This window comes from Enhydra lutris, unplaced genomic scaffold (genome assembly GCF_002288905.1).
Source record: "Enhydra lutris kenyoni isolate GAN:26980312 unplaced genomic scaffold, ASM228890v2 scaffoldscaffold9, whole genome shotgun sequence".
NCBI lineage: Eukaryota > Metazoa > Chordata > Mammalia > Carnivora > Mustelidae > Enhydra > Enhydra lutris.
The window spans coordinates 64904773-64932706 of NW_019154093.1; the positions used below are offsets into that span (position 1 = coordinate 64904773).

At 37.5% G+C, this 27934-nt stretch overlaps 1 protein-coding gene across 2 annotated transcripts in view; it reads left to right on the forward strand.

The window, feature by feature from the left end:
- LOC111143340 (phospholipid phosphatase related 4) overlaps nt 1-11372 on the forward strand; it is a 41099-nt gene extending 29727 nt beyond the window's left edge. Inside the window, exons 3-7 of one of the 2 annotated variants that reach the window (XM_022497015.1) lie at nt 781-910; nt 3055-3250; nt 4850-4907; nt 5655-5828; nt 8812-11372. In XM_022497015.1, the coding sequence (XP_022352723.1) occupies nt 781-910; nt 3055-3250; nt 4850-4907; nt 5655-5828; nt 8812-10137 (1884 nt within the window). In that variant the 3' untranslated portion in view covers nt 10138-11372. The remainder of the gene's footprint in view (nt 1-780; nt 911-3054; nt 3251-4849; nt 4908-5654; nt 5829-8811) is intronic. The other variant, XM_022497016.1, reaches the window with a different exon arrangement.
- Nucleotides 11373-27934: the final 16562 nt, after the last annotated feature.

Here is a 27934-nt window from a genome sequence, read left to right on the forward strand (position 1 = left end):
AGCTTGGCTGTGGATTGCACCTTTCTAACCTCATGCATGCTTTCCATGGATTGAACCTTCTGCTCAATTCTGAATTGGCTTATTGAAATGATAGGCTAGTAAAATTTTCTAATCCTAGCTCTGGTGTTAACTTTATTCTTCCCCAACACCCACCACTGGGTGGGCTGCCCCCACCCAGCCATCTTGTTTTTGTGCTATAAGAGATGAAATGCCAAGACTCTAAGAATTAGGGCAGAATCAGTAACTGTGCAATTAAGCAATAAGGCATCATCCCTGGATACTGCTGAGCAAAGGGTCAAAGACTGAGTGCTGCAACCGCAAGAAAATGCCAGGACCATTATCACACCCTTGACCAGTCCATAGGCACGCAGAAGATCCAACGAGCACTCTCCACAGTGCCCTGATTGCTGCTTCCCACTGCTCGCTCAAACACTCAGGAGAAATTGCTCACATCTCTAACACTTTAAAGAAAAATATATCTTGGGGCACCTGAGAGGCTCAGTGGATTAAGCCTCTGCCTTTGGCTCCGGTCATGATCTCAGGGTGCTGGAATCAAGCCCCACATTGGGCTCTCTGCTCAGCGGGGGGCCTGGTTCCGCCTCTCTCTGCCTGCCTCTCTGCCTACTTGTGATCATTCTCTGTCTCCGTCAAATAAACAAGTAAAATCTTAAAAAATATATATATATCTTTACCTTGTTGGATCGATGATGTGTTAAGAGGTAACTTAGAATTCATTTGTTACCCATCAAGTCCATTCTGAACATCACCCTGTCTTTGCAGATTATGGTAGGGGAAGGAATTCTCTACTGTTGCCTGTCCAAAAGAAGAAATGGGGTTGGACTGGAGCCCAACATAAATGCCGGAGGCTGCAATTTCAACTCCTTCCTTAGAAGAGCCGTCAGATTCGTTGGTGGGTGTGGGGAACCACAAAGAAAGGAATTTTTTTTTTCCAAATAGAAATGTTATATTTAATTACAGATATTAAGTTTTTAAAGCTATAATTTAGATGTATAATTTCAGGTACAGGATGAGTTTTACATTATACAAAAAAACTGCTAAAACACCAAGATTGGGGCTTTGTATCTGTAATATGTTATTTACAGTTATAGTCCTTATTTTGAGAGCTAACACGCCATGCATTTTAGTATATTTTTGTCTTAGCTGTGGTGGAAGCAAAAGTTTACTTTAAAATGGTTTCTCGGGATTTGTGTTTGTTTTTTAAAATGGAGAATAAATGTTGGCAGGCTATTGTGAATGGATAACTCTTCAGAAATTAGTTTAGCCACATCAGTGATTCCATTTCAATTCTGGAGTGTTCTCATCCGGAAGCTACTGCACATGGAAATGTCACCATACAGAACTGAATCATGGCTATTTTTCCTTGGTTATATCCTCTAACTTTACCCCCTATTTTTTTTTTTTTAATCTAAACCCACATCTCTTCTGATTAGCCTGGGACCATCTTAATGTTTGAGTCACAGACCTTTTTGTTTTTTTTAACCAAGTTGAGAAGTCAAAACACAGCATACCACACCAATATGAATGCTTCACATTCATTCCCAGTAAGTCAGTAAAAAATTACTTTACCTGTAACCTCTCAGCTCAAGAGAATAGGTAATTTTATCTAATATCTAGACAATAATTAAATATAACCTTCTCTCCCACTAGAGGAAAAGCCTGGTTTAATGCCCAGACTCTGATCCACTGATTAAGGTACTTGGAGATGGTGAGCCACAAATAAGCCCTTTAGCAGGCCACTATTGAGGCAAGGAAATATATCCTCAGGACATATAGCTGATCTCAGAGAAAAATTTCACTAATGTAACAAATGCTTTGGACAAAAGGGCATATATCCTCTGTGAAAAGCCTCGTGCCTGTGAGGATGGTCCATCCTTCCCTAGAGAACAAGGTCCCAGAACCTCATCCTCTGAGAGTCTGGAGATGCTCCTTCTCCAAAGGCAAAAATGGATGGGTTTTCCCACTGAAGCCTACTCCTCTCCAGGACCAGCACGCTGCTAGGAATTAGAACGTAGAAATCATCTATCTTGAATTCCAGATGATCAGGTGGAGAAGGAATTGGGAGAGTCGTTGCTAGGTAAGGATAAGCAGAAAAGGAAAGTGGAAAACAGGGTAATGGGCAGGCCAACTACCACTGTCTGGAGGAGTTTATTGATGAATTACTCAGCTGCCTCTTGTATTGATTTCTATGAGCACATCATGAATCAGAATCCAGACTGTCAAGTCAGAGTGAATCCAGGGTGTCAAGACAACGTAGAGGAAGCCGGGTTCAGATCATATGTATGTGAGCAGAGCTAGATTCCCATGCAAGGGACTTGGAGCAGGAATGGAGTTCAAGGGAACAAGCCTGAATCAGAGTTTGTGAGTTTATGGTTTGAGACTGGGGCCAGGAGACAAAAGAAAGAATTTGGACGGGGAGATACAAGAACATCATCTCTGAATTACAAATATGCAGGAAGTCTCCCACAGCCCTGTACCCAAGATATGATTATTATTTCCATGACAGGGCCCGCCTACCCTCTTCTCTGTTTTAATTAGCATTCCCGGTATGACTGCAGCTTGTGGGGAGTTGGAACCAGTTCTGTAGGGCTTGGCAACTGTGGCTGGAGTTAGGGAGTCCTGGGGAGAGAGAGAGCCCCGGAAGCTCAAACGTGCTAAGCAATTTTAAATTATTTTGAATTTTTGCCTCATTCCCCATATTTCATCCTCCTCAAATCACACAGTGGTCACCTTCACATGCCCCAGGTATCTGACAAGTGGCCTATAGTAATAATATTAAGAATGGTCCTTTTAAACCAAACTAACCAAAAATACTCCAAATGACTACCCTGGAGGTACTCATTGCCCTTATTTTGGCATTATCTGGTTTAAAGGTACAGGAATTTTCTATCCTTATTTTCTCTAAATAAACTCAGAGAAAATGATCATGACAGCTTTGCAGGCCACCACATTAATGTGTAGTAAACATGGTTAATGATGGTACAATGTTGGTATTAAGCACTAACTTAATAAGGATTTCTTTCCCTTTGCGTATAGGTGTTCATGTGTTTGGACTGTGCTCTACAGCTCTCATTACGGATATCATACAGCTCTCCACAGGGTATCAGGCACCATATTTTCTGACTGTGTGCAAGCCAAACTATACCTCTCTGAATGTGTCTTGCAAAGAAAATTCCTACATTGTAGAAGATATTTGCTCAGGATCTGACCTTACAGTTATCAACAGTGGCAGGTCAGAAATGGAGATTTTTAAACTTCCCATGTCAGTGTTTTCATGGTTCTTGAATAGCGAATGTGGGATTGTTTTATGCATACATTTTTCAGTCATAAGGATTTTGGTTTTATTTTTCTTTTCTTTATCTTCAATCCAGTGATTTCTTTAGTGGTTACACCATAGAAACTCTGGTGGCTCATTCCAAATCCTCCTGTCTCAAAAATTTCAGCCTCACATTCTTGCCGCTAATCTTCATATCACCAAATCCTATTCATGTTTTGCGAGGTACCCTAGACTCTTCATGGTTTTAGGTTAACACAATTGATTTATCTTAGGATGTTTATAGATAATCAATATGTGTCTTGTACTGACTTAAGTGGAAGCTTAAATATTTATATTTATGTCTCCATTGTATGTTGTAGTTTTTTAAAATCATGTGAATCTTCCTTTTGGTAGAGTTTTATATGCATCTACTTTGTATAAACCCAGAAGATTAGTATAGCTTCTAATCTTGCATTTTAGAAAATAAGACAGAAAAACTCAAGAAAATACCAGTGCATTAAGTCTTTCTCAATCAATAAAGTAAAAATTAAACTTTTTGGCAAGAGATAATGTTTTGGAAATCCAAAAGAAATAAGTTACAGAAGGATGAAGGGCAATAAGGGATGCTATAAGAACTGCATTTGTTGTTCAGTGAGTTCTCAAGATCAATTTGAGTCGAAAATAAGTTAGTAAGTACCCTTGAAGAAGCAGAACCTGATATTATGTAATTATACACATTCAAGTTCTCATAGTCCATTCAATAATTTTGAAGCTACATTTAAGACCAATGTCCTCTACTCTTTCTCAGTCTTTCTACATATCTTATCTGCGTTAAGTGGTAATCCTTTTTATGGGTACCAAATAATTAGGAGGACATTAATATAACTGAATTTTATTTTTTTAAATTTTTTTATCTATTAAGAGAAATCTCTATTTTTCTTCCTTCACCTGTTCTTTTTGGTGTTTCTCCCATATCCTGTGTTCCACCTCTCTCTCAGCTTGCTTCTTCGATTATTTAACTAAATAAGATGCTCTATGATTCTCAAGATGATAATTACATTAAAGTAGAGAAACACTCTGTTAAAATTGGACTTCTTGTGTTTTCTAGAGTGTAAAAATTACATTTAGACCCATTGCTGTGAGAAAATAATTTTGTCTTTTAAAATTTTGTGTAAATGCACCCATATATTTAGGAGCATAACAGAAGTTTCAAAGCTTTAAAATCCTAGGTTTTATGGACCTTTACTTTAAACTGACATACTTTGAATACCAAAGAACAATTATAATGTTTTCCAACCCACTTCTACTTTCAACCATCATTCCAGTGGTGTAACAAATTGATTCCTCCAAAGCTAACACTTTCTATTAGAAAGCGCATTATGCTATTCTTTAATTCTAATAGTGATTAGCAGTGTTTATCACTCCGATCTTTCTCCAGAAATCTAAAGAGAAATTAAAGTTATCACTTACTGCCTCAAGGCTTTTAAATAGAACATTTTAACCACCCAGCGTTCTTATGATTGTTAGCAGTGAATCTGAAATAGAAGGCATAATTTGACTGTCTTCCTTTGGCAGAAAATCATTCCCTTCTCAACATGCGACCCTCGCTGCCTTCGCAGCTGTGTACGTTTCGGTAAGTCTCTGACTCTTTTTCATCAGTCTGTGTCCTAGAGAATATCAGAGAAATGAGTGTTGTCTCCAAGTGACTAATTAGATTATGTAGCCGTGTAATAACAGAACAGTAAACTTGAGCACAGCAGTCCTTCAACACAATTGCATCGAAAACAGAAATTGGATGATACTGTATACAATACTACATTAAATGAAATTTTCTACACAGTCCTAATACTTATTCAGCCTGGTATCCCTTCAATGCAATATATCTCATGGCAAGGTATTGTGTGATAAATTCTCGAACTGAAAGAACTGTGTTTAAGCACACGCATATACACATACACACATGCTTTACTTTCAGTATTTATGGAATAGTGAGTTCAAAGTCAGCGTAAAGTTGATAAATGATATACAGTGAATCCACCTAGTGTCTGATTAATACAATAGTCCCTCAGGTCCTATGTGAGAAAAGTGGACTGGAATTATGTGACAAGCAACATGGAAACTAAACATCTTGCTAATTATACTGCTTCAACTTCTCTTTCAAACTTTCATGTAATTAAATGAGATCTGCTTTTTATTTGATGAATTTTGCTATGTATTTCTTCTTTTTCAGGAATAGAACATAGCCATAGCAGGGGGAAAGGAGCAGTAAAATTGATGTCAAATGTATGAGTTAGACTTTGAGTCTAACTTTTTATTCGATTATAATTTAATTGTAAAATGACCTTTCTAACATACTTACCAGATTGCTTTAATTTTTCAGATGTACTTCAATTCCACATTAACGGATTCCTCTAAGCTTCTCAAACCTCTCTTGGTCTTCACCTTTATCATCTGTGGGATCATCTGTGGGCTCACCCGAATAACTCAGTATAAGAACCACCCAGTTGATGTCTATTGTGGCTTTTTAATAGGAGGAGGAATTGCTCTCTACTTGGTAAATGATTTACTATTCTCATTTGATAAACCACAGTTTAAATGGAAAACATGCATCGAACACTTTTGCACTGTAATAATTTACTTGCTGTAGTTTATGTTCATGAGAAAATCTGAGTGCTTCTCCATCCTAAGCCACACATATATCCCACTTTTAGTAAAATAGTATTTTACACCCTTACCATGGACCATCCACTGCAACTTTAGGATTATTGCATTTTATACACACACACACACACACACACACATACGCACGCACACACCAGAAAGAGTCAGGGACTATTTTTCCTACTATACTTTTACAGATGAGGAAAGTGAATATTTGTAAAAGTAAGGTTCATGACAGTGAAGGTTTGGTGGAAGTTTGTAGAACGTGCCCAACATCACAAATGTAGCACCTGGATGTATTAGCACCAACTATGACTGAATTCTTTAGCAGTACTCTATTTTCAAGCTCAATCTTCCTTCAGAGGAAATATTCTCAGCAGAAAGAAACTGAGATTGTCCATTTCATACATTCATTCATGAATTCATTCATTCCCTCATTCAGTATCTGATCTGTGCCAGGTACTATACTGAGCATCAGTACTGTGAGAAATAAGATCCAGCCTTAAGGAGTTTTCAGTATAAAGAGTAATAAGAATATAGATAGTTGCAGGATATTAAATGGTATATTAAGGTGTGAACAAAATGCTTTGTGAATAGCACACTGAAGAAGGAAGTTAAGGAAGCTTTCACAGAAGTGATATAGTTTTTAAGAAATAAGAAATTTTTTTCTTAGGGTAAGGAAAGGAGGAAGGACACTTAAGCAAAGAAACTGCCCATGCGCAAAGACGGACATCTAAAAGAGCAGGTGTAAGTGGAAGGTGAGGGAATAGGAGGAATGAGAGATAACAGCTGAGTTTCCAGCTTGGAAGATGGAATAGATGGTGACTTCATTAGCAGACCAGAACACGATGGAGAAAGTAGGTTGGTGGAGAAGGGTTCGATGAGCTCAAGTTAAGGATCGATAGGCAGTTGAAGAGTTGCTTCTGGAGCTCAAAAGGACAATCAGGAGTGAAGAAATAGATTTGGAAGTCATGGATATTATTGATGGAAGTACCATTATAGTTACAGAGGAGTCAGGAGTTACCTGAAATTGCCAGGTCATAAGAATGAAATATCCACATGCCAGCAGCATGCAGAGAAACAGGCAGTCACCAAGGAAACTGAAAGAAACTCACAGAGAAATGAAAATCACCTATCACAGCAGTTCAATCATGGGATACTGATGCCCTGGTTCATGGAAGGTGTTACAAGACAATGATGACAAAAAGTTGTAAAAGCACCGAAGCAAGTGATGATTTATTTTTCACTTTTATAAACTAGCATGGTCAGGATTGTCACTTTAAATCTCATGCTTATGCACGTGCTTTCTTTGGCGGAGGAGAAAGTGCTCAAAGTAAAGTTAGCAGATCAGGAACTGGGCATAAGCTTGGGTTTCCCATGGGAGCGTTGATTGGCAATGCTTACAGAGTAATCAAGGAAGACTGAGAGCTGTGTCCTTCAAGTTCGTCCATTGCCCTTGTGTGAGTGTGATTTCACGGTGTCCAGCAATTAGCCTGGGCTCCGTAGTCTGAAGGATTTGGGCTTGAATCTCAAGTATTTTATATTTGGTCAAATTACATAATCTCTCAGCAACCAGTTTCTTCACTTATTAGGTGAGAATAGTAACTGGCTATTGCATATAATAAATGTTTACTGACCACGGTGCCAACACTGCATGTCGAACAATATGGCAGAGGTTCTTACAGTCTGGTGGACAGTTTCCCCAAACTTACTCCTTTAAATACAATTATTAATGGAGCATTAGGTAGGGACTGCTCATCCTGAGAACTCTGGCAGTGAGAGCAAAGATAGGTACTATTTAGAAGAAAAGCTTCTGGAGAGGCAGAAGCTGGACTTTTTTCATTTCTGTTTGCACCCAGTGCCCTGAAATTGGAAATTCATCCATTGTAAGCCAATGCTATTGTAAATTGTTAAGCACTCTATAAAATGTTAAATCCATGGGATTCTTGTGGGTTGATTTGAAAAGTGGCTACCAAATAGGTATCTGCTGCTTTCTCTTACCTCTAAACTAAAGCATCTCAGAAGCTGAAAATCTAACAGGAATTTGGTCTTCTATGTGTAAGAATTGTAAAAATTCTGAATCTAAACTTTGTCTCATCCAAATTTTTATCCCCCAAACCCAAAATAATGGAAAACTGGTAGGTTGAGGATGAAGATACAATTACATAAAATTTAGTTCAGATTTAGTGTACTAGCATTGAATTGATCAACTATTACTTCCAAACTTAAAGGAAAGAACATGGATGCTCCCAACTAGCACTAATGTCTGCCCTTTCTTTTGAGAATACTCTGTGTAATGCTGACCACCCAGAGCTATGCTCGATCTGAGTTGTAACAGTATTTGTCTCTGACCTCACAGCAAAACCTAACAGCATGCTTTATGAATGATTCCTTGTTTTATATTTTTCACGCCTCCCCCACTTTCCATTAGGAGGTGTGATTGAAAATGGAAGGTAAAATAAATCAGTTAAGCTATTCAAGGTGTCACTCAACAAGAGGTTCCTAAATCCAGAAAAATGAATTGCTTTGAAAAGCAGAAGAACGTCCTTATTTCTCTCATTGTCTGTCTCTTTTTCTCAAAACATACAGAGGATAAGATTCACAAAAACATCCAGGGGGATGGAGAAAGGAGAGAAAATCCAACTACTATAAAATAACAGTCCCCTTAGTTCTGAACAGTTAGTTCTGTGATTTTATGATATAACTTACAGAAGATTTCCTGAGTAATTGTAGTTTGGGTTTTTTGTTATTTGTATTAGTCAATGATGGATAGAGAGCACATACCTTCTTTATATGCTTCAGTGGATCCTCTGAGACAAATTCTTAGTAACCATGTCTTCTAGTGCATGATGTTCATTGTTTCTCTTCAACACTAGGGCCTGTATGCTGTGGGGAATTTTCTGCCTAGCGATGAGAGTATGTTTCAGCACAGAGATGCCCTCAGATCTCTGACAGACCTCAACCAGGACCCCAGCCGAGTTTTATCCGCTAAAAATGGTAGCAGCAGTGATGGAATTGCTCACACAGAAGGTATCCTCAACCGAAACCACAGAGATGCTAGCTCATTGACAAATCTCAAAAGAGCAAATGCTGATGTGGAAATCATCACTCCACGGAGCCCCATGGGGAAGGAGAACATGGTTACCTTTAGCAATACCCTGCCTAGAGCCAACACTCCATCCGTAGAAGACCCTGTCAGAAGAAATGCCTCCATTCATGCCTCTATGGATTCTGCTCGATCAAAGCAGCTTCTCACCCAGTGGAAGAATAAGAATGAAAGTCGGAAGTTGTCCTTGCAAGTTATAGAGACTGAGCCTGGACAGTCACCACCCAGATCCATAGAAATGAGGTCAAGCTCAGAGCCCTCCAGGGTGGGGGTGAATGGAGACCACCATGCTCCCAGCAATCAGTACCTCAAAGTACAGCCTGGCACTGTCCCTGGGTGTAACAATAGCATGCCTGGGGGACCAAGAGTGTCCATTCAGTCCCGCCCTGGGTCCTCACAGTTAGTGCACATCCCCGAGGAGACCCAGGAAAACATAAGCACCTCTCCCAAAAGCAGCTCTGCTCGAGCCAAATGGTTGAAAGCTGCCGAGAAGACTGTGGCCTGTAATAGAAGCAACAGCCAGCCCCGAATCATGCAAGTAATCGCTATGTCCAAGCAGCAGGGCGTCCTCCAAAGCAGCCCCAAGAACACCGAAGGCAGCACAGTCTCCTGCACGGGCTCCATCCGCTACAAAACCTTGACAGACCATGAACCCAGTGGGATCGTAAGGGTTGAGGCTCACCCAGAGAACAACAGGCCCATCATACAGATCCCATCCACCGAAGGCGAAGGTAGTGGCTCCTGGAAATGGAAAGCCCCTGAAAAGGGCAGCCTTCGCCAAACTTATGAGCTCAACGATCTCAACAGGGACTCAGAAAGCTGTGAGTCCCTGAAAGACAGTTTTGGTTCTGGAGACCGCAAGAGAAGCAACATAGATAACAATGAGCATCACCACCATGGAATCACCACAATCCGGGTCACCCCAGTAGAGGGCAGCGAAATTGGGTCAGAGACGCTGTCCATTTCCTCCTCCCGCGACTCTACCCTGCGGAGAAAGGGCAACATTATCTTAATCCCTGAAAGAAGTAACAGCCCTGAAAACACTAGAAATATCTTCTACAAGGGAACCTCCCCAACACGGGCTTACAAAGATTGAGTGATGGCACTCGGCACTTGAGCGACCCTCAAAAGACCACATCTTGATTCTACCTGTGCTCTGTTCCAGCAGATTGAGAAAACTTCTCATCAAACTGGGTCATCTACCATCAGCCCGGAACTCAATGACTCTTGAGAACTACTACACTCAAGCTTGTAGATTTCACATCACGGGGAGGGAAAAGCACAATGCAGGAACCTAACTAATGTGATATTGTGAAGAATCTTAAGACCTATCTTCAAACTCAAAAGGTTTGCAGAAGGCAGTATCAGAAGAAAGTGGTTTCCTTCAGTGTATACTATTTTACTTCCTGAATGTGTCAACTTTAGGGATCTTTCTTTATAATTAGCTGTGGGAATCCAGAACACATGTTTCCCTACAGCAGAGGCCATGCAGTATTATATATTCATTTTGCAGAATCTGCACCTAGAGCTCAGTAAGGGTGGTGCTGATTATTATAGTACATATACGATGTAAACTCTCAAATTCTATTTAGCTGTGAAATAGTGGTGTGCAATTCCTTGTCAAAGAAATGCTACTGTATTAAGAAGATGCTGGCTGCTTTGTGTTAGAATAGGACACCCCGCAGCTTCTCTGTAGTGGCTCTGTCACAGTCAAAAAACGAAAAGGTTTTGTGCATTTCTTCAAAATTATGCTTTGTTCAGCAACAAAAATTGTGTAGGAATATTTTCAGTGAGAGGGAATAGCTAGTACTTTTCTACATAGGTTGTTTTTATTTTGACTGCTTACTTTTTATTTAAGTATAGCTACTACTCCTGATTCTGTTTTTTAGTAAGTAAATTTGCAGAATTTTAAAAATACTTTGTTTTAGCATCTTTGGAAATTGTGATCATATTTTGCATTTTATGGCTCCTCCTTTATTTATTAATTGGAAATTTTTTTGATGTTATGGATATGTTTTTCTATTTTTAAAGCAAGAATAACAGTTGACATTCCTTGAGCAAAATATATTGCTGTGAATTTATGAACAAGAAATCTGAACCAACACTTGACATTGTGGATTACATTGCCAGCAATGTTGGGTGAGTCTACACTTGGATGTCTCCAACCAGCTGGCTTTGGTTGCTATCTTTACAAGTAATCCAAAAACTTCATTTTGTTCCAGATTATTATTTTTTATATCCTAATAACCAGTAAATTAGAACAACAGTTGTTGGGTTTTACCTTCTTCCCTCAGATATTTTTGTTCATTGGACATCAACAGGAAGATCTGAAAAAAATGCAAATTGATAAGTGAAAATATCAGTATAAATTAAGAATATATTTCTTCAAAATCTCTAAGTAGTCACAGTGTTAGTGCTTAATATGCAAACAATAGTTTTGCTACCTATCCTGAATAAAGCCTTCAGCCTAAATCAAAGGAAACCAATACAATGAGAAGAAGATAAAACCAAAACATTTGGAGGTGTTTTCCAACTTAAAAATTTAAGTATGGAGACATATTTGGTTCTTGGAATTTATTATCAAGGCTTTTTTACACCATTTCTTAAGAATTCTAATATACATTCAATGATTGCCAAGGGGATAGAAGGTAACAACAAAGCTGGTTGAACTCATCTGTTTCGTTTTCCATGAGGACAGAAGGAGTTGTTTGAGATAAAGACTATCACTTCATTATCAACTTCTACAGGAAAAGGGCAAAGCTTTCTAGAGTCACCAACTTCCTAAAAGCATTAGGGATTTAGCTGAAACCAGCAGAATTGATAACTCTGGCAATAAAATATGATTCACCTATATCCCTTCTGGCAATTTCCTTCTCAGAGAGGGGAGTGGGAGTAAAACGTTGCCTTCCCCACTTCTCGCCACTACCACTGTCACCACACTCCTGCTGGTTTCTGCCATTTCATAGAGAGAAAGGTGGACTGGTTTTAGTACTCTGAAGAAAAAAAAAGCTGCAGCATTTCAGATGCAGTAAGATGTTTCCTAATCTTTCCTATTTCTTAAAAAAAGATTTTAAAGTACTTCTCTAGTCATTGAGGGTTTTTTTTTCTTTACATAAATATTGATATATTCTTTTTCTACTCAAAGTGCCAAAGGCTACAGTTTTTAATGACTGAACCAATTGTACCACATTGTTAAGGAAATATAATGATAGTCACTAGAACTCAGACCTCTGCATGTATATTTGATAATACATCTTTTGTAAAAAAAATTACAAAACAATATTTGTTTACATTCCACTGGTACCTTAATTTAAAATAAATGAGACTAACAGGTGGTATCTCTTCTTAGTGTTCTATTTATCTGATTTGCTAATGAGAGCACTTCTTCCTTTGTTAGGCTGTGCTTTACTGAGAAAACCAAGTATTGAATAAAGAGAGTAATTATCTTTTTAAAGTAAATAAAATTATGAAAATATATATAATATATATAAAGTATTGTGTTTAATAAAATGTTATGCAATGTTTTCCAAACTGATAAAGTTTGTAAAGTGCTATAATGTATTTTGTTAAGTACAGATTAAAGCTATTGTGTGAGTATATTGTGCTAAAATCATAGAAATAAAGATTAGATTTCTTCACCAAAATTGGAACATTTTGGTTTTTTACTTCAGAGAGTATGAATGGATAATAATTTGGCTTATAGGAAAACAGCTGAAGAAACAAGAACGAACCAGAGCTGAATATATTCATAGTTGTTTTAGAAGAAAGAGTATTGCACTCACAAAGAAAAGTTTGTCAAACTACACCATAATGTTTCCGCATAATTTAGAATTTTGATTTTATTCTTATCACAGGATCTCTTTTAAATTTACTTAGACATAGATTTCTCACATATCAACATTATAAAGTAAAAAAATGTCAGGGCTAATTGCTCTGAATCAATTTTTGAATAGTTGTTGGGCCTCTTTTCCCCAAGATTATTGCCCTTTGTGCCAACTTTTCTTTAAAATAATACTCTACTATTAACGCCAGGGTTGTTTTCCAAGACATTAGCAAATGTTATATGAGTTTTACTGCTGATACTGCTGATAAGTTTGACTAGAAGGTACTAACAAAGTTTTTAGACCTTGACCGGGAATTATGCTTTACTCAAATGATCCTGAATTGGTCTACTTACTGAAAAAATGAAGTTGCAGTTATCCAGTAATGCCATCAAGTTCATGCATCATGATTGCCACCTGGCCAACAAACACAGTATGATGCGATTCACTATAGAAAACACATTGGTAAAGCAAAACAAAACCACATTGATTTTAGAGATGTTAACATACATATAACGATGTGTACCTTATTACGGTCGAAATAAAATAATAAGATTCTCTGGGTCTTGATTTTTCAACTTTAAAACAGGGATGTTTGGCTCTATTATCCTTTCTAAAAGATATCCTAAAGTCTTTTTTAAAGTTCTATATATAATTATTAACGATTTTATCCAGAGAGCAAAATCTAATGTCAGGATAATAGAAAATAACTTGCTGATCTAACATGACTAACAAATGAGTACTGTCATCTTTGATCATACAGTGGATATAAGCAAAACAATGGAGTAGCGAAGAGCCTACATCAACCATTTCATTACTTAATGTGTCAGAATAGGTGATTGGTTTGCAAGTAACCCCGATCCTAGTACTTTTCTCATCAGATACCAGGTGAGTGTATTCCGGATCATAGATCATATATCATATGATGATATAGCCATCATTAGGGAACAATATCATTTCTGTCTTTTAAGTCTTAATATCTGTGGGTCATTGCTATTATAGTTCAAAGGGAATGTGAAAATTTAAGTGTGGCTCAGAAAGTAATTTAATTAACATAATATAACTGAAGGAAATCAAAAGGAATTGAAGTGGTTTCATCTAAAAGGAAAATGTAACTTGGGAAATGGATAAAGGTCTGCTTGTGACTGGATGTTTCATTTCTTCTGTTTATTGAATGTGTCTCCTGTCTTTAATCTGTAGAAAGCTTCTAAAATGCTCTAAGATCAAATGCTCTAGTTTGAAGAAAATAGAGTTTTCAGTAATAGTATATGATATTACAGGTAAGATCCAATTATAGGAAATCCCCAGTGACCATATTTTCTAAATGCAAAAGAATATCTAGATGAATCTTCTGATACAGAAATGACTTTTATTTCACTGTCTGCACTGTTGTTAGTTAATGAAAGCTCCTGTTTGTGATTGTGCACTGTGGTCAATAATAATGAGGGCAAACTGAGCAAATCTATAGTTCTACCACTAATTCTATTTAACAAATTTGTTGAATGCCCATTTTATCTCCTTTACTTTCCCTAAACTAAGATTCTCAGTCGTTGCCTTTGAGGGAAATCCATCTAAAGTTTAATGTTAGCTTTACAAAATAGTACAACTGACAAATTGGAAATGGGTTTTAAAAAAGTATGAGAACGGTATTCCCTTAAAATCTCTCCTTTTCTTTAATCACTTCGAGACACACTGCACATAGGTACTGCCTTTTAGAAAGAAAGCTAGATATTCTATACTAGAAACTCTTTCTTCCCCCCATGTTATGGTTTATACCTTTCAAACCTGAGATGTCCCTCTGAGAAAAGGTAAAGAATCTTTGAGTACTAGGAAAATCTAATTCACTCCACTCCCAGATCAATCTTTCCCATTCTGCATCTAAATTAAATAATGACAGGTATTTCCAAAGGCATAAAATGAAGTATTTTATTTTATTTTATTTGTTTATTTGACAGAGAGATCACAAGTAGGCAGAGAGGCAGGCAGAGAGAGGAGGAAGCAGGCTGCAGGCTGAGCAGAGAGCCTGATGAAGGGCTGGATCCCAGGACCCCGAGATCATGACCTGAGCTGAAGGCAGAGGCCCAACCCACTGAGCCACCCAGGTACCCCTAAAAAGAAGAATTTTAAAAAACTAACTCAAAATGAGTTAAAGACTTAAATGTAATTATGAAAGAATAAGACTCCTGATAAAAAAATACAGGAGGAAATCTTCAGGACCTAGTACAAGGACCAGCTACTAGTCCTTGGTTAGGTATGTGGTTTGCAAATATTTCTTCCAACCTGTAGCCTATCCTCTCCTTTTAACAAGGTCTTTCAAAGAGCAAGTGTCTTACATTTTAATGAAGTCCAATGTGTCCTCTCCCTTTGGCCATGTTTTTAAAGTCAAATCTAAGATACAGGAAAAAAATCCTCAGAACTCAACAATAAAATGCCAATAAGGGCAATAAATATCAAAGAACAGTAAAATAACAATAGCATAGTAAATATCAAAGATTAAAAGAGTAAAACTGTAAAATAAGAAATGAACAAAGGTATGAAGAGACATTTTACCAAAGATTCATTACACATGAATCAGTGTTCAACATCATTAACCATTTAGGAAATAGAAATTAAAACCACAAAGAGATATTACTATACACATGTAAGAATGACTAAAACAAAAAAAAAATGGCAATAATATCAAATGCTGAAAAGAATATTGAGGAATTGGATCATTTATCCATTGCTAGTACAAATGAAAAATGGTATAAACACTCTGGAAACAATTTGTCAATTTCTTTAAAAAACAAAACTAGACATATAGTTATATGACCCAGGAACTACATTTGGAGACATTTTCCCACAGAAATAAAAACTATGTCCACACCCAAAATACTTTACATATTCACCTCAGTTTCACGACTAACAGCCCCAAACTGGAAACAACTCAGATGTTCTTCCATGAGTGAATGGTTAAACAAACCATGAAATACTACCCAGCAATAAAAATAAATGAAGTATTGATAGCGTACCACTTGAATAAATCTCCAGGGAATTATGCTGAATGAAAAACCCACTATCAAAAGTTTCCATGCTGTATGATTCCACGTCATGAGACAGTACAGATATGAGCCGCCCACATATGGAGAAGTGGTTTTGCCATCCTTACCACACAACTACCATGGTTGTTCCAGTTGCCATAATTTCCCAGCAGGAATGGGGTGGGAAGGAGGAATTCAAAGATAGGCAGCTTTTTTTTTTTAATTTGTTTTTTATTTTTATTTTTTATAAACATATATTTTTATCCCCAGGGGTACAGGTCTGTGAATCGCCAGGTTTACACACTTCACAGCACTCACCATAGCACATACCCTCCCCAATGTCCATAACCCCACCCCCCTCTCCCAACCCCCCTCCCTCCAGCAACCCTCAGTTTGTTTTGTGAGATTAAGAGTCACTTATGGTTTGTCTCCCTCCCAATCCCATCTTGTTTCATTTATTCTTCTCCTACCCCCTTAACCCCCCATGTTGCATCTCCACTTCCTTATATCAGAGAGATCATATGATAGTTGTCTTTCTCCGATTGACTTACTTCGCTAAGCATGATACCCTCTAGTTCCATCCAAGTCATCGCAAATGGCAAGATTTCATTTCTTTTGATGGCTGCACAGCAAAGGAAACAGTTAACAAAACCAAAAGACAACTGACAGAATGGGAGAAGATATTTGCAGCTTTGTTTTTAAGAAGACGACACAGAGGTTTTGTATGTCAGGTGTAATCTACCCAAATGGCACAAACCAGATCACCTTACTACAAGAGAGGCTGGGGATGAAGTCTCTAGGTGAGAGGCCTTGGGCCCAGCTAAAAATCTGTTTTCTCTTATGGGATGAAAAAGGATGAGAATGGCTCCTGGAGGTTCATGACCAGTTTCTGTCATAATAGCTTCAAGACCCTTCACAACAGGGCTGTAGAGCCTTATATTTCACTGCTTCTCCACTGAAAGCTATTTGCTGCCACAGGTCCAGCTTCTTCATTTGTGTGGGGGGATAGGAGGTGGGTGGGTGCTTGTGTATGTGTGGTTTATTTTTAACTCTCTGGAAAGTCTTTGTTTCCCTTTTTAAAATCCCCTTTGTCCTTCAAGGCTAAATGTCAATATTCCTTTATTTTCAATTTTTTCCTTTATTATAATTTTAGGGCTGGAAGGGACTTGAGATATCACTCATCCTTTTAGGTATAATCACTATAATTACCTATATTTCACATATGAGAAAAGAAGAACACATGAGAAGAGATTTACTCAAAACCGCACAAGTGGTAGATCCAAGAAGGATGTTGAGGGCAGGGAAAAATACCTCCTGCTCATTGTGTAATCCCGTGTTTAACACATCACCCACCACATAGGTTGGACACTCAATAAACTTTGAAATGAATGAATGAATGAATGAATGAAATGAATGAATGAAATATTTATATTTATAATCCTTGTTCTGCATGACCAATGTAGTCACTTACTCAGTTTGTATTATTGATCAATTTGAGTAACGAGGCATTGGATATTTATTACACATTAAATTACAAGCTTTTATAAGCAGCTCCTAGCACAATAGATAGTCAAATATAAGAATAATTGGATGAGTACAGTATTCTCCATCTACTATAAGAGAAAAAATGATCAAAATGAGTAAGTTATAGAATTCATCACATAAAGGAAAGTATGAAAGCATTTCAAAGAGAAAGAAATGGTCATCTATTTGATTATGCCCCCCAATCCTACAGTTCTCAGAAACCCCCTCCAAGACGCTGAAGTCAAATAAGTGTTATTTATATTTTTCTCCTTTTTCTTATTTGAAGCATCTTTTTCAAATGTTGACATTGTGTAAGCCAGATTTCCTGGAACAAACAGTCTCCTCACAATAGATATGATTTTGGAACAGTTGTTTGTTCAAATGTTCCCACCTCCACAGTAATCTTGGTAGAGGAAGGTGCCAATAAAGATTTATTCTATTATTAAAAAAAAGAAAGAAAGTCCTCTTTATAGTCAACACCGAAACTTATTTTTCTAATTCAAAATCAGATGTTAGAGTCCAGGGATTATATCAATTTTTTTATATCTGGCCTATCCACTGGTCTCTTATTCCCACCCAATCTACCATTTAGGATACCACAACTATTTTCATAATTGTGGAGTAATGTCTTTGGGGTCAGGCTGACAAGTTCTAGCTCCAACAACTGTGTTCCTCACTTTTCTTGCCTGTATAATATGGATAATAGTTTAGGGTTGGTATGGAGATTAAATGAATAAATATAGGCAAAACAGGGGCACCTGGGTGGCTCAGTCAGTTAAGTGTCTGCCTTGGGCTCAGGTCAGGATCTCAAGGTCCTGGATCAAGCCCCACACTGGGTTCCCTGCTCAGCAGGGTGTGTGCTTCTCCCTCTGCCATTGTACCTTCCCTTCAAGTAAATAAATAAATAAATCTTGAAAAAAAATAAAGGCAAAACATTTGAAATACTGTGTGGCAGTACACAATTATTGGTTCTTAATCTTGGGCTATGCTGTGTGACTTCTTTATCTTTGGTCTTCTCCTCTCTCTAGAAATACACAACTGCCTGCTAGATTGATATCTATGCTTATATATCTATAATTATCTCAGATTTAACATTTTCAAAATACTTTTCCTGATTTCTACTCCCAAATGTATTCTTCCATCTTAGTAATAGTAAACTGTTGACCTCCACTACAGTTGCAAAAGCAGAAAATCTAAACTATATATGTAATCCTTTCCTTTCCTTTACCATTCACTTCTGAACTACAATTCACTTCTGAAGTCCTATCACGTCTGCCTCAAAATATATCCTATGTTCTCTTTCCCCCAACTTCATTGTCTTTAGTCTTGGCCAGAACACCATGGACTCTTGATACTCCTCTCTAGGATTGAGACTTCATTTTTGCTGCCCTATAGTCCATTTTTCACATGGCAGCCAGAGTAAACGTCTTAAAAACATAAGTCAGATAAGATGTCCTCCTAAAATACCTCAAATTGTTTATGAAAATTCAAGTTCAAAAAACAATGAAAACTTTACACATGGGTATCCATTACCCTTCATTGGCAAAGAGAAGTTTCCCGATGAAGGAACCCCAACCTTCAGGGATGCTACCTATAAAATGGAGAATGTAGAGTGAACTTAACGTGAGCAGAGGACAAACTGAGAGAAGTCCACACCTATTTTCTCTACCTCAGTGGCACTCTCCATGCGCTCTTGGGCTATCTAGTGACCTTAATTAATCCAAATAAAGACACCTCTAATGTTACTGATAATCCCCAAATAATTATTTATTTATTTAATTGGTAAATACTTATTAATTTATTTAATTTAATTGGTAAATACTTATTAATCATATTCAACATGTCTATTTTCCAGAGATAGATTTTGGAATGCAGGGCACTGAGTGCAATCCTAGCTGGATCACTCACCAATTTTGTGACCTTGAGCAACATTTCTACCCTTCTTGAAAAGCTATTTACATATATACATATATTTTAAAGTTTGCTATGAGATTACAAATGTATATCCCCACTGTCATTTTTATCATACCTTCAAAGTGTCACATCCAGGTGCCTGGGTGGCTCAGTGGGTTAAGCCTCTGCCTTCAGCTCAGGTCGTGGTCTCAGGGTCCTGGGATCGAGGCCCACATCGGGCTCTCTGCTCAACAGGGAGCCTGCTTCCTCCTCTCTCTCTGCCTACCTCTCTGCCTACTTGTGATCTCTCTCTCTGTCAAATAAATAAATAAAATTTGTAAAAAAATAAAAAATAAAGCGCCACATCCTTCTTGTATTTTTAGGGAAAACAAGACAGGTTATTAATTCAGATCCTATCTGAGTTTCCACCCACCAGTTGCTTCTCAGCTTGTTGTACTGAAACATGCTTCTAGTATCACACTGGCGCTCTGCTTGTCACCACCAAACACTATTAAGCATGGTAACTAAATATGATGTTATGCCTTTCACATAGATTTAACAGGGAGGAAGATCAAGAAAAAGAAAAATTCTTGCTACTGTTTCTTTTGTTCTCTGTGCTACCATATATATGCATCTATACAGATGCATTTGAGTAACCATAGGAAATGAAAAGTATAGGGGGTGAAAATATTAAAACTTTGCGCTAAAAATGGAATTCCTACAATTAAAGAGAAAGCTACCAAGCATGAAAAGACATGGAATAAACTTAAATGAATATTACTAAGTGAAAGAAGCCAGTCTGAAAGTCTTCACTACATGATTCCAATTATATGACATTCTGGAAAAGGTGAAACTATGGAGAGATCAATGGGTGACCATTTTATAATACACTTCCTAACTAGATTTTCAGTCTTTCCTTTTACCATTGATTGGTCATCTTCCAGGTCAAGAGAGAAAAGTACTGAGGAGAAAGTGCAGAAGAGATGTCTCCACTAAGGTCTTAAAGTGTGTCCTTCCAACGCACTTTCCAATCCAAAAGCAGTTGTGAAGTAAGACAAATCTTTCAAGGGTGATTTTATTTCCTGCCTCTCTAATTAATCCTTCCTCTCCAGTCTTCTTCCTTCCTTCCTTCCTTTCTTTCTTTCTTTTCTATCTTTTTTTTTTTTTTGCTTTGCTTATATTAGTCAGTGTATATTGACGAATCACTTGAATCTTCCAGTTTTCAATTTTTGCCGGTGTCCAAAATACATACTGTTCCTGATGAAATTTTGCTTGAAAGTAATTAAACTTTCCTTGATCAATTTTTAAAGCATGTATGTGCTTGAAGGGCCCCTGGGTGGGCTCAGTCAGTTAAGCCTCCCACTCTTGATTTCATCTCAGGTCATGATCTCGGGGTTGTGAGATTGAGACCCACATGGGGCTCCACGCTCAGCGGGGAGCCTGGTTGAGATTCTCTTTCTTCTTCCACCCTTCCCCACTTGTTCTCTCTCTTCCTTTCTCTAAAATAAATAAATAAATATTTAAAAAGAATAAATACATATGTGCTTGAGTGAAAGGGCTATAAATAATTTCATATAAACCTGTGATTGTTTCACAAGAAAGCTGTAATATGGTCTACATTTTAACAATTCCATCTTTTAGTAAATACCTGATGATTATTCTCATTAACATTTGGAACCATTTGGAAACCATTGCAAGAGGCCATACTCACCAGGTGGAGAGGGACTGTGTTTTACTCATCATTGTATTTCTAGTGCTTACTACAGTGCTTTGGCATTGAAGAAACTCAAACTTATCTATATGACTTTATTAAATCCTCCTAACTTAATAACTATTACTGTTTCAATCTGAAAAATGACAGGCAAAAACTCCAAGAAGTTAAAGGACTTTGTCAAGCTCACGAACTAGCTCTTGACAGACCTGATTTTAAAATCCAGGGTTCTGGGATTGCAGCTCTGTCTGTGATCGTGAGCCACAAAATAGTTGGAATTTTCCCCCTTTTTGGTGAATATCAGGTTCAAAAATATCCACTCATTCAGCCTGGAGGATACTTGGAGGAAGGTGGAGCAAAGCATTTAATTCATCAGAACCCTGTCAAGGCAATTTAGCCTGGAAAATTCCTTATCAATAGCGATAGATAGGTAGATAGATGATAGATAGATAGATAGATGACAGACAGATTTATTTTTTTAAGTAGGCTCCCTATCCAGCATGGAGCCCAACATGAAGCTTAAAGTCACAACCCCAAGATCACAATCTGAGCTGAGATCAAGAGTCGTGTGCTTAACTGACTGAGCCACCCAGACGTCCCTTGATTTTTTTTTTTTTTTATAAAACACATTTGACTAGAAGCCTTGTTCTAACATTAGTTCACTTTGCTATTAGTTCACAAGATATTATTACTTATTATTTCATTCTTCTTCTTATTATTATTGTGAACTTATTAGTTCACAAGATAAAGGTAAGTCAAATTACTAATTCTGTTTGTTTTTTTTTTAAGTCATTTTTTTTTAAGAAACACTATAGCTTGGGCACCTGGGTGGCTTGGTCGGTTAAGCATAGGAGCTAAGCCTCTGCCTTAGGCTCAGGTCACAATCCCAGAGTCCTAGGATCTAGTCTCACATGGAACTCCCTGCTCAGCGGGGAGTCTGCTTCTCTCTCTACCCCTCCCTCCTGCTTATGATTTCTCTCTCTCATGCTCTCTCTCAAATAAATGATTTTTTTTTTTTAAGAAACACTATAGCTTATTTAGAAAACTTTAGGTAAATCTTAGAGAAAAAAATAATGGCCTCTTCCAAAATCCATGACCAACAAGGTCATGATTACTATCTCTCAGCTGAGTTTTTAATCTATTTTAATATTTTTATTAATCAATAGACACCAGGTATGGGGCAGGAGCCTACACACTTGTATTATCCCAAAACTAAGTTTCAGCTCTGTTAAACCTGCTCTGTCCACATCACACACGACTTGCAAGACCTTGGAGCATCATCAAGTTGTGTCATTACCAAGTCAGAGAAATTCTGTTACTGTGTTCTAGATAGTTAACCATATATAAATAGGTAGTATGTGGGTTTGTGTACACAGCCTATAAAAGCAATCACACACCTGTATATTAGTCAAAACTTCTAAGTAGTGACTGTATGAATATTTCACATTTCCTCCCGCCCATTGCTTCTGTAACCTCTTTTTTTTTTTTTTTAAAGATTTTATTTATTTGACACAGAGAGAGAGAGATCACAAGTAGGCAGAGAGGCAGGCAGAGAGGAAGGGAAGCAGGCTCCCTGCTGAGCAGAGAGCCTGATGCGGAGCTTGATCCCAGGTCCCTGAGACCATGACCTGAGCTGAAGGCAGAGGCTTAACCCGCTGAGCCACCCAGGTGCCCCTGTAACCTCTTTTTAAAAAGAGAGAGAGAGAGGGCGCCTGGGTGGCTTAGTGGGTTAAGCCACTGCCTTCTGCTCAGGTCTTGATTCCAGGATCCTGGTATTGACTCCCGCATCGGGCTCTCTGCTTCGGCAGGGAGCCTGCTTCCCGCCCCTCCCCCCCGCTTGCCTCTCTGCCTACTTGTGCTCTCTGACTGTCAAATAAATAAATAAAAATAAAAATAAATAAATAAATAAACAAAGAGAGAGAGAGAGAAGTGTGCAAGACAGGTCAGTTTCCATAGGAACAAATCTAACAACAGAAAAACCTGTTAGAGCTAGAGCTTTGCCTCCTGGTAAGCTGAACTCACACCACCAATGTGTCATGAGCCCCACATTGCTCTCATTTAATTGCATTTTCCAAAGTCATCTCTAAAAACCTTCCATTACTAATAAGTATTTACAACTTTTCTTTTCATTAGGGATTTTACTTAATTTTTTCAAACCGGTCTTTCAAGCGTCTTCCGCCATGAAGTGAAATAGATTCACCAAAGTCTGAATCTTGTCCTACGTCTATATTGACAAGCTTTTTAGAGAGTAGACCTAGGACACAGTCTTACCAGTAAAACAACAATTACCAAAAAATACTCCCCCAAACCATAACATTTAACAAATAATTATACACATGAGCATTATTAATTTAACATAAAATATGTAAAATAAGTGTCACAAACATGGACTCTCTGGCCACTGAAATAAAAATGTTTTAAATCAGAAAATAGCTATATTTTTATTTGGATTTGTATTGTTTGACGATAAGAGGAAAAAGCCAGCTGAAGTATAAATATTCTGAGAAAATAAAGGTGATACAAAATAATTAGTTTTTCTTAAATACTAACTGTAGTACATCTAACTGTTAAAACATACTAGCTGCTTGACAGAGGGCATAAAGAATAAAATAATAAAATTATAAAGTAATGGGGTGCCTGGGTGGCTCAGTGGGTTAAAGCCTCTGCCTTTGGCTCAGGTCATGATCCCAGGATCCTGGGATCAAGCCCCGCAACGGGCTCTCTGCTCCGCGGGGAGCCTGCTTCCTCCTCTCTCTCTGCCTGCCTCTCTGCCTACTTGTGATCTCTGTCAAATAAATAAATAAAATCTTTTTAAAAAATTATAAAGTAATAAGTAACCTATAGAACTCTTCTAAATTTATAAGGTGAATTAATATGAAATAATTCAACTTAGAAAAAAATAACTTCTCATTATCAATATAAGAGTTATTCTGCACTGTATTTTAAGGGCTCAAAGGAAATACTCCATTTTAGAAAAATCCATAATTTTCATGTAAATTCCAGACTTCTGTTTATAGCTTTTGAAAAGGGGTTTAAGTATTAAAATAGTAACAACAGGTAAATTCTAGAAATCTCAGGATTATCTTTCAATTCTTATTTCCTCTCTCTCTATCCAATTTGTCATAAAACTCTGCATTCTTCCCCTTCTTATCCTTTCCCCATGACCTCAGTCTAGCACTTGTTTGGCTCCAGCAGCTCTAGGTCCCCACTCCACAAGCTTCCAGTGCACCAGTGCAGAACCACTCTCCCTTTTTTGTCTTTACTTGTCCACATTCCCATTCCTAAGGGCCAGGTTTCTCATAGGTTTGCCAGAAAAGTCTGATTAAATTATTTTGAAATATAATGTAAATGGCTGATGGAAATGTCAGTGTATTGTACTTGCCAGGGTGATGTGCATTCAAAAGAGAAATTTATTATCCCCTAGAATTAATTTGTTGATTCAAATCCTTTGGAAATGAGAAGAAACTCTTTTTTGATTTAACAACTGAATACTCAAAGGAAGAATGAATCTATAATGTTAGAATTTCAGCAGTAACACAGCTATTGACCCCAAGTGACTCTTAATTTATGTAATTTTGACAGCTAATTCCTTCACATACAACCATCAGCTCTGTAACAAAATGTTGGAAATTTAGAAGTTACCTGATTTGTTCTTTACCAGTTGTCCCACAATTTGGAATTTGCAGTACCAGTTACCTTTAAAATGGATATAAGGGTGAGGTTAAAAACAAGAGGCTGTTTGAGTCACAAGAGCCTCCAGATTTTCTTCTTCACTGTCCCTTCCCTACTTCTGCAGAAAACTGAAGATATGTCCTTGAAATAGTGAGACAGAGACTTATTTGAGAAGAGGACTCTCTCTTAGAAATGTACACTACAGAGCAGGTCAGGAATCCATATTAAAACCTCAAAGTTCAGTGGAAATCTATCAGTCACATACTGAATTTTGAAAACCCAATCCTTTTGCCTATTTAGGGCTCAGAATGATGACGGGATAATAATCTCTGGGTCAACTGTAGAAAAATTCATTTCAGAGAACTTGACTGATTAAGAGAAAAGAATGAAAGATACTGATAGCAGCAAACTAGATTAACCAGCACAAAGGTCAAAGAAACAGGCAGGTATAATAGTCCTAGGTGTGAATGCACCTATTAACAGAACTTCAAGATATATAAAGCAAAAATTAGGTCACTTGACCTAATATTTATACTTTACACACAACTGAAGAATTATACATTTTTCTTAAGTGCACTGAAACACTCATTAAGCAGATATGTTGTGCCATAAAACAAGTCTCAATAAGTTTAAAAAGACTTGAAATTATGTGTTTCCATAATATAACTGCTTTTAATTAAAAAAATCAATAAGATATCTAGAAAATCTCCAAATACCTGGAATTTAATCAACTTATTTCTAAATCACTGATGGAGTAAAGAAGAAATCACTGGGAAAATCAGAAAATATTTCTTATTTGATGATCATTAAAACACAGCATACCCAAACTCGCAGGATGTAGCTAAAATAGTGCTGATGCTGTACTTAGAAGGAAATTTATAGTTTTAAATGTTCATATTAAAAAAAAAAAAAAAAAAGACAGAAAGGTAGAGCCAATGCTCCAAAACTGGGTTAGACACTAGAAATTCAATGGTAACTAAAACACAGTCCATGTCCTGATGTTGAATATAACCTAGTGCAATGGTTGCCATATACTACATGAATAATCATCACCAGTATTTATTAAAAAGTAGAGCCATTAGAATGTAGATCAAATTACAGTTTTCCCTTATGAAGCAATCACTGTTTTGTTTTTTTTTTTTTTAAGATTTTATTTACTTATTTGACAGACAAGTAGGCAGAGAGACAGGCAGAGACAGAGAGAGGAGGAAGCAGACTCCCCGCTGAGCAGAGAGCCCGATGCGGGGCTCAATCCCAGGACCCTGGGATCATGACCTGAGCTGAAGGCAGAGGCTTTAACCCACTGAGCCACCCAGGCACCCCAGCAATCACTGTTTTAATATGACCTTCACAATGAGGAGCTCCATGTGGCTAACAAACATACAAAGAAATCCAATTTCATTACATATTTGAAGTGTTAATTGGAAACAATGAGAATTCACTACACACCCACCAGAATCACTAAATGAAAAGGATAGAAAATGCCAAATGCTGCAAAGATGTGGAACAACCAGAATTCTCACACACTGTTACTGAGAATTTAAATGGGTAAAACTACTTTGGAGAACCATTTGGCAGTAATGGCTAAAGCTGAATGTGTAGAAACTCCATGACTCATCAACTTCCTTCCTTGGTATACACCCTACAAAAATGCTTACATATGTTGACCTAAAACCATGTACAATCATATTTGGAACAAACTATTGTAAATAAAGACAAGTAAACACAACCTAAATGTCTGTCATTTTAAACAGATGGTGTGACATAGCCACATAATTAGATATTGCATGACTTTAAATAAGTACAAATATATGCAAAATTTGGATGAATATCATAAACATAACATTGAATAAAAAGAGCAGTATTGATGAAATGGTATATGCAGAATGATTCTATTCATATAAATTCCAAAAGCAGACAAAACTATTCCATGGGAGTTGAAGTCAGAATCATGGTTTGTAGAAGAGTGCAGAGTGGGGAGTGACTGGTAAGGGACATGAAGCTAGCTTGTGGGATGCCAGCAGTGTTCTGGTCCTTGACTTGTGTGTGCTACTGACATTTGAAGGTTCACATGGGGTAAAAGTTCACTGGGCTGTACATGCAGAATTTGTTCACACAACTTATCTATTTCATTTCAGTTAAAAGCTCAATAAAAACAGAAGAAATACAAAAGACAACTAACAGAATGGGAGAAGATATTTGCAAATGACATATCAGATAACGGGCTAGTATCCAAAATCTATAAAGACCTTATCAAACTCAACACCCAAAGAACAAATAATCCAATCAAGAAATGGGCAGAAGACATGAACAAACATTTCTGCAAAGAAGACATCCAAATGGCCAACAGACTCATGAAAAATTGCTCAACATCACTTGGCATCAGGGAACTACAAATCAAAACCACAGTGAGATACCATCTCTCACCAGTCAGAATGGCTAAAATTAACCAGTTGGGAATCAACAGGTGTCGGCAAGGATGCAGAGAAAGAGGAACCCTCTTACACTGTTGGTGGGAATGCAAGCTGGTGCAGCCACTCTGGAAAACAGCATGAAGGTTCCTCAAAAAGTTGAAAATAGAGCTACCCTATGACCCAGCAATAACACTACTGAGTATTTACCCTAAAGATACAAATGTAGTGATCTGAAGGGGCATGTGCACCCCAATGTTTACAGCAGCAATGTCCACAATAGCCAAACTATGGAATGAGCCTAGTTGTCCATCAACAGATGACTGGATAAAGAAGATGTGGTATATATTACAAGGGAATATTATGCAGCCATCAGAAAACCTGAAATCTTGTCATTTGCAATGACATGGATGGAAGTAGAGGGTATTATGCTAAGCAAAATAAGTCAGTCAGAGAGGGACAATTATCATATGATCTCATTGATTTGAGGAATTTGAGAAACAAAACAGAGGATCATATGGGAAAGGAGGGAGAAATAAAACAAGATGAAACCAGAGAGGGAGACAAACCTTAAGGGACTCTTGGTGTCAGGAAACAAACTGGAGTTGCTGGAGTGGAGGGGGGTGGGAGGGATGCAGTGGTGGAGAGGTCGGCATTGGGGAGAGTATGTGCTATGGTGAGTGAATTGTGTAAGACTGATGAATCACAGACCTGATCCCCTGAAACAAAGAATACATTATATGTTAATAAAAAAAAAGAAGAAATATTTCCCTTTGTTTTTAATTTGATTCATGAAACTCATCACCAAAGTACCTTCATTATCAGTATTTCTCATACTTAT